General features: G+C 39.4%; 2 protein-coding genes and 1 long non-coding RNA gene across 7 annotated transcripts in view; 1 reads left to right on the top strand and 2 right to left on the bottom strand.

Annotated features, from left to right (window-relative positions):
• Window positions 1-764: 764 nt before the first annotated feature.
• LOC103518434 (acid ceramidase-like) lies at window positions 765-11,220 on the bottom strand. Of its 5 annotated transcripts, none has more exons than XM_026830228.1 (10): window positions 10,983-11,220; window positions 10,344-10,384; window positions 9,979-10,029; window positions 8,916-8,949; window positions 7,457-7,740; window positions 3,209-3,353; window positions 2,196-2,321; window positions 1,962-2,057; window positions 1,303-1,536; window positions 765-1,001 (listed from the first exon to the last, which is right to left on the bottom strand). In XM_026830228.1, exons 1-10 carry the CDS (start codon window positions 11,007-11,009, stop codon window positions 912-914), a joined length of 1,128 nt encoding a protein of 375 aa, XP_026686029.1. In that variant the 5' UTR covers window positions 11,010-11,220; the 3' UTR covers window positions 765-911. The 5 variants fall into 5 exon arrangements, with proteins under 5 accessions (XP_026686029.1, XP_026686028.1, XP_017303296.2 ...); XM_026830227.1 differs by lacking the exon at window positions 10,344-10,384 and adding an exon at window positions 10,649-10,689; XM_017447807.2 differs by having other exon boundaries at window positions 10,969-11,220.
• LOC103518433 (acid ceramidase-like) lies at window positions 4,021-5,351 on the bottom strand. The gene is made up of 2 exons (XM_008483496.2): window positions 5,091-5,351; window positions 4,021-4,789 (listed from the first exon to the last, which is right to left on the bottom strand). The coding sequence occupies exons 1-2, from the start codon at window positions 5,184-5,186 to the stop codon at window positions 4,700-4,702; spliced, it is 186 nt and encodes a 61-aa protein (XP_008481718.1). The 5' UTR covers window positions 5,187-5,351; the 3' UTR covers window positions 4,021-4,699.
• A 1,616-nt stretch (window positions 11,221-12,836) lies between the features above and the next one.
• The window catches only part of LOC113471238, a 4,126-nt gene continuing 2,015 nt past the window's right edge, over window positions 12,837-14,947 (top strand). The window contains exon 1 of the long non-coding RNA XR_003394009.1: window positions 12,837-13,313. This is a non-coding gene — a long non-coding RNA (uncharacterized LOC113471238). The remainder of the gene's footprint in view (window positions 13,314-14,947) is intronic.

The raw sequence follows: 14,947 nt of genomic DNA on the forward strand, positions 1-14,947 counted from the left end.
TCCCATACTATTGTAGGTAATTTCGTTCAGGGTAGCTACACTACCATACATATAGTATGTGAGCTTACGTGACAGTTGTGTGTCTGTCTTGGACAAGATTACCTACGGGCTCTTGGCTTTTTCCGGTACGATCGCACGTTTTACCAAGCTAGTGTAGTAGCAAAATTAGTTAAAAAACGTATTCCAGGGATTTTTTTTTATTGGAACCGACAGGAAAAATCATATTTTTTCCTTAAGGAATATCACATCTTATCTGAATGCAAAATGTTTGATAAGAAATGAGGAACATTCAAGTTGTACATTACGCAAGGCGAATTTTGTTTGTGTTGAACTTTTGGCCAAGGTTCATTTCAGTTCTCCTGATGATGTCTCAATCGAGACCTTTGATAAAACATATATCCTCAGCTCTCACAGCCCCGGACTTCCCTACCTGGAGAACTTTGCTGATTAGATAAGCGTCTATATTGAGACCTTATTTCTACGGCTAAGTTCAAGGTTGCTCATCGCTTGATGGAAATTTGTTTGCTCCCCTGATTTTGTCGGAAAAAGATGTACGTGATTTAGGGACGTAATGTATTTTTAATTCTTATGATATAACCTAATTATTTTAAGTACCTTTGTGTATTTTTTTTTTATTATTATTAATATTTATTATAGTGTGCAAATATAATTATAAAATGTTATACATATACACTACCTTTGTGTATTAAACTTTGTTGTTAATGAGAAAAATTAGTTGTGAAATTCATTTTGTTCTCAAACGATCGCCCGTCCAGGTAGGTACCAACCACGCAAGACTTTGCTTAACTTCAATGCGATCTGATGTACTTAACAGCACATGATGTGCCCAAATAGTCACCCATCTGGAGACCAACCATTTCGAATAGTTCTGCCCCCAATGTACCTTCTTTTCACCAGGGCCAACAGGGGCTCTTGCAGTCTTGTATTTGTGATTCAAAGGTACCTTGTGCTGGGTTCATGATGGTTGTGTATACTGTCAGCTGAAAACAAAGCCAGAAAATCATCATTATAAATAAAATGTAGTACTTATTTTACATTTAATTTTTATTTATTTTGCTTTAAGAATGTCGTTTCCCAAAGTTCGATAGGGGTCCAGTGGATTGGAACACATCACATGCCTTCAGGCACACACCATTTGTCAAGGGTTGAGCACACACATTCTCAGGTAGACCTGAAAAGGTCCGACTCGCGACTGTCAGGCCTACGTAATACCTGATAGTGAGTGGCTAGTTGGCTAGCCTTATGTTTCAAGTATGTTACCCCATTTCCCATGCCTTTTACCTTATTAAGCACAGGACGGGTAGATAATACATTAAACAGCGTATTCTTAGGATTCTTCTGCCCCCATTTGTTCAGGCAAGTGACAGCTGGTCCCATTCTGTCATCATAGAAAGGCGGATTCAGCCAGTTATCATAATTGGTCTGCACTAAGAACCACGACTGAAAGTTCCGGGTTCGATTCGAACCAATGTCAAGAATGTTGGAATCAGAACGTCCTCGAGTGATAATGGTGCCCTGGAAGGAAAGGAAGATTTGTCTGAGTGTGTGCCTGTTTTTCTTATCTAATGATTATTTTCGATCCGATTTTTATTAAATTATAAATTATTATTACTTAATTAATTACCTATTTTGTATTTACAATGTGTATGATTGTAGGAAACATTTCCACTACCAAAATTCGAAATAGCCTTAGTAACAAAATTATTTCGATTTTGCAATAGATATGTAGGTACCGTATTTATCTGAATTTTCAAATTTTAAATAATTTTACTATGATTCAAAACCATTCTTTATAATTATCTAATTAGGTACCTACCTAAAGGTAGGTATACTTAGCTACAGTAGTTACATTACGTATGTAGGTCGTATTGTACCTTTGTATGTAAGATCATTACTTCAAGTATCATAATAATCATAATTTTCAGACTTTTTCCACTCACCTGGTTACCCTTGGTTCCGGCCAAAATAAAATAGACAGGCGCAATCAGGTCAGGCTCAATCAGCATTTTCTGTGCGGCCTTGAAAGAGTCGGCTTCCTCTATCATAATAATCATAATTTTCAGACTTTTTCCACTCACCTGGTTACCTTTGGTTCCGGCCAAAATAAAATAGACAGGCGCAATCAGGTCAGGCTCAATCAGCATTTTCTGTGCGGCCTTGAAAGAGTCGGCTTCCTCCATGACTTGTCTGGTGAGGAGGCCCATCCATCGGTGATTTCGACGCCCCAATATCCATTCGGTGAGGCCAATGTAGCCTCCATTCAGCTTGAATCGCTCGTTTATCGTAAGGCTGAACTTGTTCTAAGGCAAAACAAAGCAGAAATATAACTTAATAGAAAAGAATATATGTATGTACCTCATTAACCTATAGGTATGTATGTACCTCATTAACCTATGTCAGACGATGTCAGTCAGAACCTTAAGATTAAAAATGGAAGAGCTCACTAAGTGAGAATCCTGCTATTAGAGGTAAAAAAAACAACTTTGCGCGGGGTGAACTTAGCCTCGTGAGGAAAATTGAGTACCTACCAGTGGAGGCATTACCAGTGTAAGAAGATTGAAGCAGAAATATAACTTAATAGAAAAGAATATATGTATGTACCTCATTAACCTATAGGTTAATATGTATGTACCTCATTATATGTATGTACCTCATTAACCTATAGGTTAATATGTATGTACCTCATTATATGTATGTACCTCATTAACCTATAGGTATGTATGTACCTCATTAACCTATGTCAGACGATGTCAGTCAGAACCTTAAGATTAAAAATTTAATAATAACTGATACTCTTCACTTATCCAGTTGTCCAAGTGAAGCGTATCAGAACTGATATTATTATTATTATTATTTCATCTTAGTTTATATGGAACTTCACAATGTTACTGAGTGCTCCATCAAGAAATATAACTATTGTTTCAAGAGGTTTCATAGAGGGAAGTGTAACAACGGAGGTCTTATCGTCCCGAAATTGAAGAGAGAAGAAGGAAAGGATAGTAAAAAGCCAGCCGTTTCGAGCACAAACCTTATCAATTTAAGACAAAGTGTGCCCCGGGGCAGGAATCGAACCCACGACCTAGCGCTTACAAGTGAGGAGCACCACCCTCCTAGCTAACTAGGCTGACCTTCTAACTAATTTAGGGACCTACCTATCTAATTTAGGAGCTAATAAAACACGAATTACCCTCTTCAGTGCTGTCAGAATTCCGAGGTAGCCGGCAAATGTGGTGGTGGAAAATAAGACCTCCTTGTTTTTCACAAAGTCCACATTAACTACCAGAGGTCGAAGGTACTCAGTTGTCAGCCATGTTTGATTCTTAGGGTCCCAACTAGAAGAGAACATTAAGAACAGGCCATTCATGATATTATTGGACTTGAGCTATTGATTTTATTATGGAGGTACGGTTCGACCGATTTGGATGATTTTTTTTTGTGGTTGTTAAGAACAGAACGGGGGGTAACATAGGCTACTTCAAATTGTCACATTTCATCCTGATTCAAAATGGCGGCGGTGGAAATTGATAAAATCGTATCTGCTTATACTATTTTGTATTTTTTTCTGACTTGTTGACACATTGACAAAACATCACTTCATCAATCACCCGGCAAAAGTAAACACCTGGCTCTTTGTATAATCTACTCAGCACTCTCTCATGTAAATTTGTTTGTTAAGTAGGTAAAGTAGGTTCACATATTTCCATTCTGATTGGAAAGATTAAATACAAACAATAAAAGTACACGGAAAATAAAAGCACTAGATGTAATGATGGGTAGTGTGATAACCTAAATCCTACCGACTGGTATGCAAGTAGGTATTGCCTTCTTTTACGACATTTACAGTAGATCTAAACAAATTTCTATCTTGAGCTAGTTTTTTAAAAGCTTCTTTTGATGATTGTGAGGGGAAAAACCTTACATCCCGAGTTGTGGAATTTAATTGCTGTCATTTGAAAAAAAAAAACCTAGGTAGGTACAAACATAGACAAAAAGTTCAACTACATCTTAGAAAGTTAGGTTATGGTTTATTTATTTGTTCATTTATTTTAATTTTCATCTCCTCTTACAGATGTCCCTTTATAAAAATACGAATGGCCCTGAGCTCATTTGATCACACGCCGCGTCGCGTGGGCTGTACGTATATTACATATATGTAGATATATCTAAACTATACATCATACATACATAGTTATGTACGTACCTACTTGGTATATTATAGTCATTACTATTATTATGAATATGTTGTTAGCTAATGTCAAGAATTGATCATTAGGCCATTTTAGGAGCACGGGCCCATTACTACATATTATTATGAGATGAGGTACCTACAGCCCCAGTAGCTCTGGTAGCACAGAAGAAGGATGTTTGACTTGTAATGCGGGGTTCTAGGATTCGAGTCCCAGGAGCTACCAAAAATTTAGTAGCGTCATTTTGAGGTGGATATTTGTAAAAGCTTTGCTTAAATAATACTTTTTCATGAGGTAACTAGATTATTTCTTTAATTAGGTACCTCAAGAATATGAAATTTCTCTCCCTCTCTCTCCCTCCATCCCTTCCTCCAAACGATCGCCCGTCCAGGTAGGTAAGTACCAACCACGCAAGACTTTGCTTAACTTCAATAGTCACCCATCTGGAGACCAACCATTTCGGATAGTTCTGCCCCCAATGTACCTTCTTTTCACCAGGGCCAACAGGGGCTCTTGCAGTCTTGTATTTGTGACTCAAATGTACCTTGTGCTGGGTTCATGATGGTTGTGTATACTGTCAGCTGAAAACAAAGCCAGAAAATCATCATTATAAATAAAATGTAGTACTTATTTTACATTTAATTTTTATTTATTTTGCTTTAAGAATGTCGTTTCCCAAAGTTCGATAGGGGTCCAGTGGATTGGAACACATCACATGCCTTCAGGCACACACCATTTGTCAAGGGTTGAGCACACACATTCTCAGGTAGACCTGAAAAGGTCCGACTCGCGACTGTCAGGCCTACGTGATACCTGATAGTGAGTGGCTAGTTGGCTAGCCTTATGTTTCAAGTATGTTACCCCATTTCCCATGCCTTTTACCTTATTAAGCACAGGACGGGTAGATAATACATTAAACAGCGTATTCTTAGGATTCTTCTGTCCCCATTTGTTCAGGCAAGTGACAGCTGGTCCCATTCTGTCATCATAGAAAGGCGGATTCAGCCAGTTATCATAATTGGTCTGCACTAAGAACCACGACTGAAAGTTCCGGGTTCGATTCGAACCAATGTCAAGAATGTTGGAATCAGAACGTCCTCGAGTGATAATGGTGCCCTGGAAGGAAAGGAAGATTTGTCTGAGTGTGTGCCTGTTTTTCTTATCCTAATGATTATTTTCGATCCGATTTTTATTAAATTATAAATTATTATTACTTAATTAATTACCTATTTTGTATTTACAATTTGTATGATTGTAGGAAACATTTCCACTACGTACCAAAATTCAAAATAGCCTTCCGCCAGCCTAGTTAGCTTAGTTGGTAGTGCGTCTGCCTTGTAAGCGTTGGGCCGCGGGTTCGATTCCCGCCCGGGGCGGATTTTATCCTAAAGCCAGCAGCCGCGCGGCGATAAACACAAGTTCCCAATAGATCACTAGAGTTAAGCAACGTTGCGCGTGGTTAATACACGGATGGGTGACCATCTGGGCACTCGCGTGCTGCTGGCTTTTCCCGGCCCCAATCAGCCTGGAGGGTAATGCGAGGAGGCGGGTAGCTTGTCGTCGAATGGAGGGTGAATTCCCCGTCACTGAAGACCTTAGCAGTTACCTAAACACTAAAGACCTTAGCAGTTACCTAAACACCGAAGACCTTAGCAGTTACCTAAACACTAAAGACCTTAGCAGTTACCTAAACACCGAAGACCTTAGCAGTTACCTAAACACTAAAGACCTTAGCAGTTACCTAAACACCGAAGACCTTAGCAGTTACCTAAACACTAAAGACCTTAGCAGTTACCTAAACACCGAAGACCTTAGCAGTTACCTAAACACTAAAGACCTTAGCAGTTACCTAAACACCGAAGACCTTAGCAGTTACCTAAACACTAAAGACCTTAGCAGTTACCTAAACACCGAAGACCTTAGCAGTTACCTAAACACTAAAGACCTTAGCAGTTACCTAAACACCGAAGACCTTAGCAGTTACCTAAACACTAAAGACCTTAGCAGTTACCTAAACACCGAAGACCTTAGCAGTTACCTAAACACTAAAGACCTTAGCAGTTACCTAAACACCGAAGACCTTAGCAGTTACCTAAACACTAAAGACCTTAGCAGTTACCTAAACACCGAAGACCTTAGCAGTTACCTAAACACTAAAGACCTTAGCAGTTACCTAAACACCGAAGACCTTAGCAGTTACCTAAACACTAAAGACCTTAGCAGTTACCTAAACACCGAAGACCTTAGCAGTTACCTAAACACTAAAGACCTTAGCAGTTACCTAAACACCGAAGACCTTAGCAGTTACCTAAACACTAAAGACCTTAGCAGTTACCTAAACACCGAAGACCTTAGCAGTTACCTAAACACTAAAGACCTTAGCAGTTACCTAAACACCGAAGACCTTAGCAGTTACCTAAACACTAAAGACCTTAGCAGTTACCTAAACACCGAAGACCTTAGCAGTTACCTAAACACTAAAGACCTTAGCAGTTACCTAAACACCGAAGACCTTAGCAGTTACCTAAACACTAAAGACCTTAGCAGTTACCTAAACACCGAAGACCTTAGCAGTTACCTAAACACTAAAGACCTTAGCAGTTACCTAAACACCGAAGACCTTAGCAGTTACCTAAACACTAAAGACCTTAGCAGTTACCTAAACACCGAAGACCTTAGCAGTTACCTAAACACTAAAGACCTTAGCAGTTACCTAAACACCGAAGACCTTAGCAGTTACCTAAACACTAAAGACCTTAGCAGTTACCTAAACACCGAAGACCTTAGCAGTTACCTAAACACTAAAGACCTTAGCAGTTACCTAAACACCGAAGACCTTAGCAGTTACCTAAACACTAAAGACCTTAGCAGTTACCTAAACACCGAAGACCTTAGCAGTTACCTAAACACTATGAGGTACGGTTCGACCGATTTGGATGATTTTTTTTTTTGTGGTTGTTAAGAACAGAACGGGGGGTAACATAGGCTACTTCAAATTGTCACATTTCATCCTGATTCAAAATGGCGGCGCTTCAAAGGCATGCCTCTTACGCCGCGCTGACCCCGTACAAAGGGCGGGTCAACTACTAGTCTTGGAATAAATAGGTCAATGAAACGTACCCCAAAAACAATCCAAAGTCCAAGTTCCTTCCGTGGTACATTTGTCCGTCTTCCCCTTCCATCACAATGGATCGTATAAAGGGCGGGTCAACTACTAGTCTTGGAATAAAAAGGTCAATGAAACGTACCCCAAAAACAATCCAAAGTCCAAGTTCCTTCCGTGGTACATTTGTCCGTCTTCCCCTTCCATCACAATGGACGTACATACACTGAAGAACTCATAGAACAGATTAAACAGGGTGATCTCCCCAATGGTGCAGTTACTGTACTGGGCAATACCCACTAGTTCTTCATAGTACGGCTTAGGCAGTGTTTTGGTGAGCAGGGGCATGTATCGGTTCACCAGGCGAAACACGGAGACACCGAAAATGAGGTCGGTGTGGTTTTTCATATTCGCGAGCAAATTGACGATCTGAAACAAGCAAGAAAGATAGTCAAAGCCGAGACCACAATCCAAGTTTGCTTTAGGAGTTGAACTTGACCTAAGAACTGAAATTGCACTTAATAGATACCGGAAAGATAGTTAAAGCCGAGACCACAATCCAAGTTTGCTTTAGGAGTTGAACTTGACCTAAGAACTGAGATTGCACTTAATAGATACCGAAGTCACGAAGTCACTTATTAGATACCGTAATTAAAATTCAAGTCACACTTCAAAGTTACCAAATGAGGAGATTCTCTCGGAAGTGTAGGTACCTAGTCCAAATAAGTCTAAATCAATATGAATTCAATTGGCGTCAACACCATAAGTCAACTAGGTGCAGGGTCATTTTTACTCATAAAATAAATACGTCGGGAAGTGTAGGTACATAGATGAGTTGCTCTAACAAATGGTCTCTAAAACCTGGTACCAACCATTTTCATCAGAAATATTGTTTCTCAACAATCCAGAAATGTTTTTGCAACAAAATCCAGCAATTTTTTAAACTCCAGACTTCTGATGGATCGAGCTATTGTGGGAGCTTCTTAATGCCTTACAAAAAAACTTCGTTTCGCTCTAATGCCCAAAGGTTTATCCGGTTTGGCGAAATTCTCATAAACATGTATTATCGCCTAAAACACATTTGATCCTGATTTTTTGGACTTGATCAGGCCTTTGAGAGCCCCATAGAAGTTCTTTTTTTTAGTGACTTTGGTTCACTGAATCGTTAATAATGAATATAATATAATATTTATGCTGCTCGTATAGGACTGAAAAGTCCCTTTACTCCAGCAGTAGGCTACTACGCTACTACTATTATTGTGGTCAAATTCTCAAATTATTTTGAGGATAAAATTCCATACTTCCGCTGGGATTGAACCCACGCCCTTCTGTTTACCAGGCGAGCGTCTTGACCACTACACCATCGAGGCAGGTATAGGCCGGTAGGCGCTTCGAGCTCTTCATGTTCGCGCGCCTCCCGGCACGCTTGATTCGATTTGCCACTTACATCTTCTTGTTTCTCCAGTACCAGCTGTTTCCATCTTCCTGTTTACCAGGCGAGCGTCTTGACCACTACACGACCGAGGCAGGTATAGGCCGGTAGGCGTTTCGAACTCTTCATGTTCGCGCGCCTCCCGGCACGCTTGATTCGATTTGCCACTTACATCTTCTTGTTTCTCCAGTACCAGCTGTTTCCATCTTAAGTGTTCTTACACACACTAGACCAATTGCACTGGTCTAGTTGATTTTGAAGTAATTTCAACTGAATATATTTTTCTGTCGATATTTAACAAATTAATGTGGTTTAAAACCAAGATTAGTTTTGTCTAGGATAAAACTCCAATATATTCAGGAATTTGGGCACTTGTACTTACTATCAAGTTGTTCTATTGTGGTAGCCAGCTAATAGACCAATTGCACTGGTCTACTTAGTTGATTTTGAAGTAATTTCAACTGAATATATTTTTCTGTCGATATTTAACAAATTAATGTGGTTTAAAACCAAGGTTAGTTTTGTCTAGGATAAAACTCCAATATATTCAGGAATTTGGGCACTTGTACTTACTATCAAGTTGTTCTATTGTGGTAGCCAGCTGCATAGGGTACTATTTTTTTAAGGCACCTTACGAGGTAACTACCAATTACTTAGGTATGTCGATTGTTGCGTTGTCTGATGGTAATGGCACGTATCTACGTAATATAAGCCGCCTTACAACCTTGTTTCTTTAAATTCAATTGTGCATGAGAAAATACATATAAATAATCCTCGTGCACTTTTAAAACACACAATAAAACTTTTGCTACGCTTTTCGTCACAATAATAAATACGAACGTAAGATCTTGTGAGTATTTGCAAGTACATATTTCCCACTAAAATGAAGTGAGATGATTCACAGTGGCGGTAAATCATAAAGTATCTTTTTATACTGAGGCAACAAAACAATTTACCAACACACCCAATTACCCATTCGCACGCCCATAGGTATGGGAGTAAAGGACAATTTTTCGTTTGTGGCTTGGTTAGGTGCTCATGAACAGTCCCATTAATCTTTTTTCAGTTATTGACCTCGATTCGGGAAATGCTGCAATAGACAGGGATAGCAATCTAGGTAGGTACATATCGACAGTTTTGTAAGGTTCACTAACTACACTATGAACCATGAGAAAGGGCATTACTTTTTGAGACACCCTGTACACAAGTATATTGAAATAATAAGAGCTTTCCATCTTTCATCTGGTGGTAGATCCAAGTCAACTCGGTAGGTGGGTATCTTGTTTCTGAAAATGAAAGTAGGATCTGTCAATCTTCGGTCTTGTATAGGTAGGTTATTGTCATTAAACAATTTATTACCCACAGCGGTAGAAAGCATTTTTTGTCAGCTTAGTTAGATTGGTTAGCAGCGCGTATGCCCTGTTAGCGCTAGGTCGCGGGTCCGATTCTCGCCGGATTTTATCCTGAACGGATAAGGTTCGTTCTCGGAACGGCTGGCTTTCTGCTATCCTGTCTTTCTTCTCTCTTTGCTTTCGGGAAGATAAGACCTTAGCAGTGAAAGTTCCCGTTATCAAACCTCTTAAAAAAAAGGTGAACTTACTTTTGTCCTGGCATGTACTCTTCATCATAGCACCCCTGAAACTGAAACAGACAGTGATTGTTTTATTATTTTCCAAGTTCTGAAAGCATTTTTTGCCAGCCTAGTTAGATTGGTTAGCAGCGCGTATGCCCTGTTTAGCGCTAGGTCGCGGGTCCGATTCTCGCCGGATTTTATCCTGAACCGATAAGGTTCGTTCTCGGCACGGCTGGCTTTCTCCTATCCTGTCTTTATTCTCTTCGCTTTTTCGGGAAGATATGCAGTGAAAGTTCCCGTTATCAAACTTCTTTAAAAAAAGGCGAACTTACTTTTGTCCTGGCATGTACTCTTCATCATAGCACCCCTGAAACTGAAACAGACAGTGATTGTTTTATTATTTTCCAAGTTCTTATTATTGTTATTTTATTTTATTTATTTATTTTTATTAATGTACTCGTACCTATTACTGTCACTATTATTATTACTAGGTAGTATCCTTCTTTTTATTATTGCTAGACAGTATTGGTCCAAGGTTAATATGTACATATGTGGCCCGCGATCCGCGAAGTACCTCCCAATGTAGCATGTGGCCCGCATACACGTGGAAGTTGGAATCCCCTGCTATAGGATAAGGAAAGTAAAAACTTACCGGGGGAAACTCACCACGTTTCGGAGTGAACGGCAGTCCATTTTTCAGACGGTAAACAGGTTCTTCGGGTTGATCGGAGTCCACTTGGTAAGTAAGTCTAAATACCGCGAGAATTACCAAGGTCGAATAAATAATATGCATGTTACTTAACATTGTGTCGGCCAATTAATCCTACTCTACGGAGAAACTAGATTTTTTTTTCTTCAAAGTAGGTAGGTAATAGTTAGGAGGTACTACTTTTCTTCGGGTAGATCGGAGTCCACTTGGTAAGTATGTCTAATTACCGCGAGAATTACCAAGGTCGAATAAATAATATGTATGTTACTTAACATTGTGTCGCCCAATTAATCCTACTCTACGGAGAAACTAGATTTTTTTTTCTTCAAAGTAGGTAGGTAATAGTTAGGAGGTACTACTTCTTCGCTTCGGTATCTTCGTTCGCTTGTCAAGAGGAAGGACTCGAGTTCGAATCCCAATTGAGGCATAATATTTTATTTAGAATTTTGACAATAGTAAGTGCTCAATATCAGCTGAACTCCACACTCAAAAAGCTCACTCTGAGGCTTAGGTGTAGGGGCAAATAGCCCCTAAAAGATACTGGTGATGTAAAGGGGCACGGTTGGCCCAGTGGTACCGCGCTTGCTTGTCCTTCAGAAGGACACTAGAGGGAACTGTAACGGCTAAGGTCTTATCGTCCCGAAATCGAAGAGAAAAGGAAGACAGGATAGGAGAAAGCCAGCCGTCCCGAGAACGAACATTATCCCATCATAATAAAATCCGCCTCGGGTGGGCATCGAACGCGCTGTCTAGCGCTTACAAGGCAGACGTGCTACCAACCAACCTAACTAGGCTGGCTGTAGATAATGTCTACATACCTATTGGGGGTATTACCAGGTATGGTATCAGTTGACAAGTTCTAATCAAGTGACTAAAGTTCTGAAGAGGTCTGAATGAGAAAAGTTACCTGCACCCAGGTAGTAAATAAAATATTCATTATTCCATCATAATAAAATCCGCCTCGGGTGGGCATCGAACGCGCTGTCTAGCGCTTACAAGGCAGACGCGCCACCAACCAACCTAACTAGGCTGGCTGTAGATAATGTCTACATACCTATTGGGGGTATTACCAGGTATGGTATCAGTACCTATCTGAAGTTGACAAGTTCTAATCAAGTGACTAAAGTTCTGAAGAGGTCTGAATGAGAAAAGTTACCTGCACCCAGGTAGTAAATAAAATATTCATTGCTCATACTCGTAATCTAGTAGTCAGACATATCAACGATTAAAGTTATTTCTAGTCTACAGGGTGAATCCGAGATTCATTTTAAAATGAGCGAAATTTTAGGGTGTTTTAGGGAGATCGACCCCGGTTCTCGTTACTGTTAAGTGACATTAACATGCCGGTTGGGTGGAAGAGCTCACTAAGTGAGAATCCTGCTATTAGAGGTAAAAAAAAACAACTTTGCGCGGGGTGAACTTAGCCTCGTGAGGAAAATTGAGTACCTACCAGTGAAGGCATTACCAGTGTAAGAAGATTATTGAAAGATGGAAATTGATAAAATCATATCTGCTTATACTATTTTGTATTTTTTTCTGACTTGTTGACACATTGACAAAACATCACTTCATTAATCACCCGGCAAAAGTAAACACCTGGCTCTTTGTATAATCTACTCAGCACTCTCTCATGTAGATTTGTTTGTTAAGTAGGTAAAGTAGGTTCACATATTTCCATTCTGATTGGAAAGTTTAAATACAAACAATAAAAGTACACAGAAAATAAAAGCACTAGATGTAATGATGGGTAGTGTGATAACCTAAATCCTACCGACTGGTATGCAAGTAGGTATTGCCTTCTTTTACTAACAATAAAATTTTCCTTTGAGTTTTACCGAAAATAGGAGTCTGTATTTCGAAATTAGAAAGCAACCCACACAAAATTGAAATATACAAATGGCAACTGAAAACTGGGAAGTATCATTCAACCTTAAACAATATCCTGTCTTTCAACCCCAACAGTCGTGGACATCATCTGAAACTGGCAAAACAAAGAACCTATAAAATGCAACGATCCAACTGCACCTTTGATGATTGGAACTGTCTACCCCTGATGTTGTGATGGCAGCCACAGTCAACAACTTCAAAAATAGGTTGGATCTCACCGGGAACCACAACTTCTTCCAACAATGAAAAGGGACATGGACAAACTATACCTTGCAAGATGGAGCACTGATTGGCTGATGCCACTGGCTCCTCACACATGGAGGCACATTGTTGAGGCCAAGGCCCACCCCGGGCTGTAGTGCCTATTGATTGATTGATTGATTGGCTCCTCACACCTATAAGTAAGTAAGCTCTCATTAGAAAGCTTATGCATTGTAATTTATAACTGCAGCAATAACTTTTGGAATGTGAGGTATCTTTCTTCTGCTCAGTATTCTACTTCTACATTTAGAGCTTCAGAGGAAAGTATTAAATCATTTGGTTTGAACTCGGAGAAAAAGTTGTAGTGAAAAATGACATACAAGTATTGATGGGTCGTGTGTAAATAAAAATTGGGTATTTACCCGGGTATTTATCCACCCCCAGGGTGGGTAAATACCCGGGTATTAAAAAAAAAAAAGAAAAATAAACAAAAAACATCGTCACTTGATTTTTTACTTTCCTTATCCTATAGGAAGGAAAGTAATGTAACCGGGTCAAAATTTCGATGGTCAGTTTTTAGTGTCAAAACACGTTTTGAGGTCCCTAGAGCCTAAATCCAAAGTTTCAGCCATTGGTCCATGCATTTTTTAAAAGTAGTGAATTTGTGATTAATGCTCAGATGAAGTTTCGCACCCATTTTGATTTTCCACCCTCCTCACCCGATCTTAGCTCGTGCGACTTTTTTTATGGAAATATGTTAAAAACCAGGTGTATGTGGGAACGTCCACCGTTACTAGAGGGACCCCAAAACCTAAGAATTGAGTACTTCTTGCCTAATTACGAAGTAATTAAAATAATAATAAACTTCTGACGCTTGATTACGTTCGCCAAGACTTCAAGGAACAGATCTGTGCTATTTTTTTTTTTTTTTAGTCCGTCCTTCCTTTATTATTACTAATAATAAAAGGTATAGTGGACGGTCTATTGTATTCGCTTCGGTGTCTGTCTGTCAGTCAGTCCGTCAGTCTGTCCCCATAGAAGGACTTATCCAAACCTGGTCGACCTATATATCAAATTAAAGGTTTTTTTACCAGGATCACGAAAATGGTGGTGCAAATTTTATCCAGAAAATCATAAAGCCAAAAAACCAAAAAAACTGGTTTTTGGGGGATTTTTGTCACATTTTTTCACAAAAATGAGCACATTTTTTCACAAAAATGAACTCTGATCTTGAAATTTGTCGCGACGACCTATGAACTCAAAGCGAGAAAGTTTTAGATAACACTTCAGTCGATCATTTAAGACCGGTTTTAGCGTCATCTATGTTAAGCTACGCCGAGCAAGGCCAATAAATGGATGGGTGACTTGAACATTATATTGGGAATAAAGGGAGAACGGGCTCTAGTCTTGATTTTAAATCAATACCTACATAAAAGTAAAATCAAAAAATCAAATCAAGAATAATAATAAACTGAATATTAAACAAATTAAGTAGGTACATAGGTACTGATTTTCTCTAATCACAACGGGCTAAAAAATTCCCGGTGGGACGGTCCCTGCTTGTTCTCTCTCTTTCTATATTTCTTTCTCTCCTCCCTTCGATTCCTTCCTTGTGAAGGTGGTAATATAACAGTCTACCGGAGAACTTGTAACCGCTCCTAAACAGTCCTTCCCAAGAAATTTTGTGATATATACTCGAGCATCTTATCTTGAGCGAGCCTTTTTTTACGAGGGTTCCAAGAGGGCGTAGTCCCGGGGGGCCCAAAGGGGTTAAAGGCATGTATAACCTTTTCCAAATGTGATTTAAAGTAGTTTAAAGCTGGTTAGGGGTAAG

The sequence above is a fragment of the Diaphorina citri genome, unplaced genomic scaffold, assembly GCF_000475195.1.
Source record: "Diaphorina citri unplaced genomic scaffold, Diaci psyllid genome assembly version 1.1 scaffold2189, whole genome shotgun sequence".
In the NCBI taxonomy this organism is placed as follows: domain Eukaryota; kingdom Metazoa; phylum Arthropoda; class Insecta; order Hemiptera; family Psyllidae; genus Diaphorina; species Diaphorina citri.

Excerpts from the sequence above, each read along its gene's own strand:
- LOC103518434 (XM_017447807.2), bottom strand. The coding sequence starts at position 11,121 with ATGTTAAGTAACATGCATATTATTTATTCGACCTTGGTAATTCTCGCG. Across the intron at positions 10,030-10,343 it reads GAGTACATGCCAGGACAAAA|AAACAAGATACCCACCTACC; the intron begins GTAAGTTCACCT and ends TTTCATTTTCAG. Across the intron at positions 2,058-2,195 it reads TCACCAGACAAGTCATGGAG|GAAGCCGACTCTTTCAAGGC; the intron begins GAAGCCGACTCT and ends ATTATGATAGAG.
- LOC103518433 (XM_008483496.2), bottom strand. The coding sequence starts at position 5,186 with ATGGGACCAGCTGTCACTTGCCTGAACAAATGGGGACAGAAGAATCCT. Across the intron at positions 4,790-5,090 it reads CCCGTCCTGTGCTTAATAAG|CTGACAGTATACACAACCAT; the intron begins GTAAAAGGCATG and ends CTTTGTTTTCAG.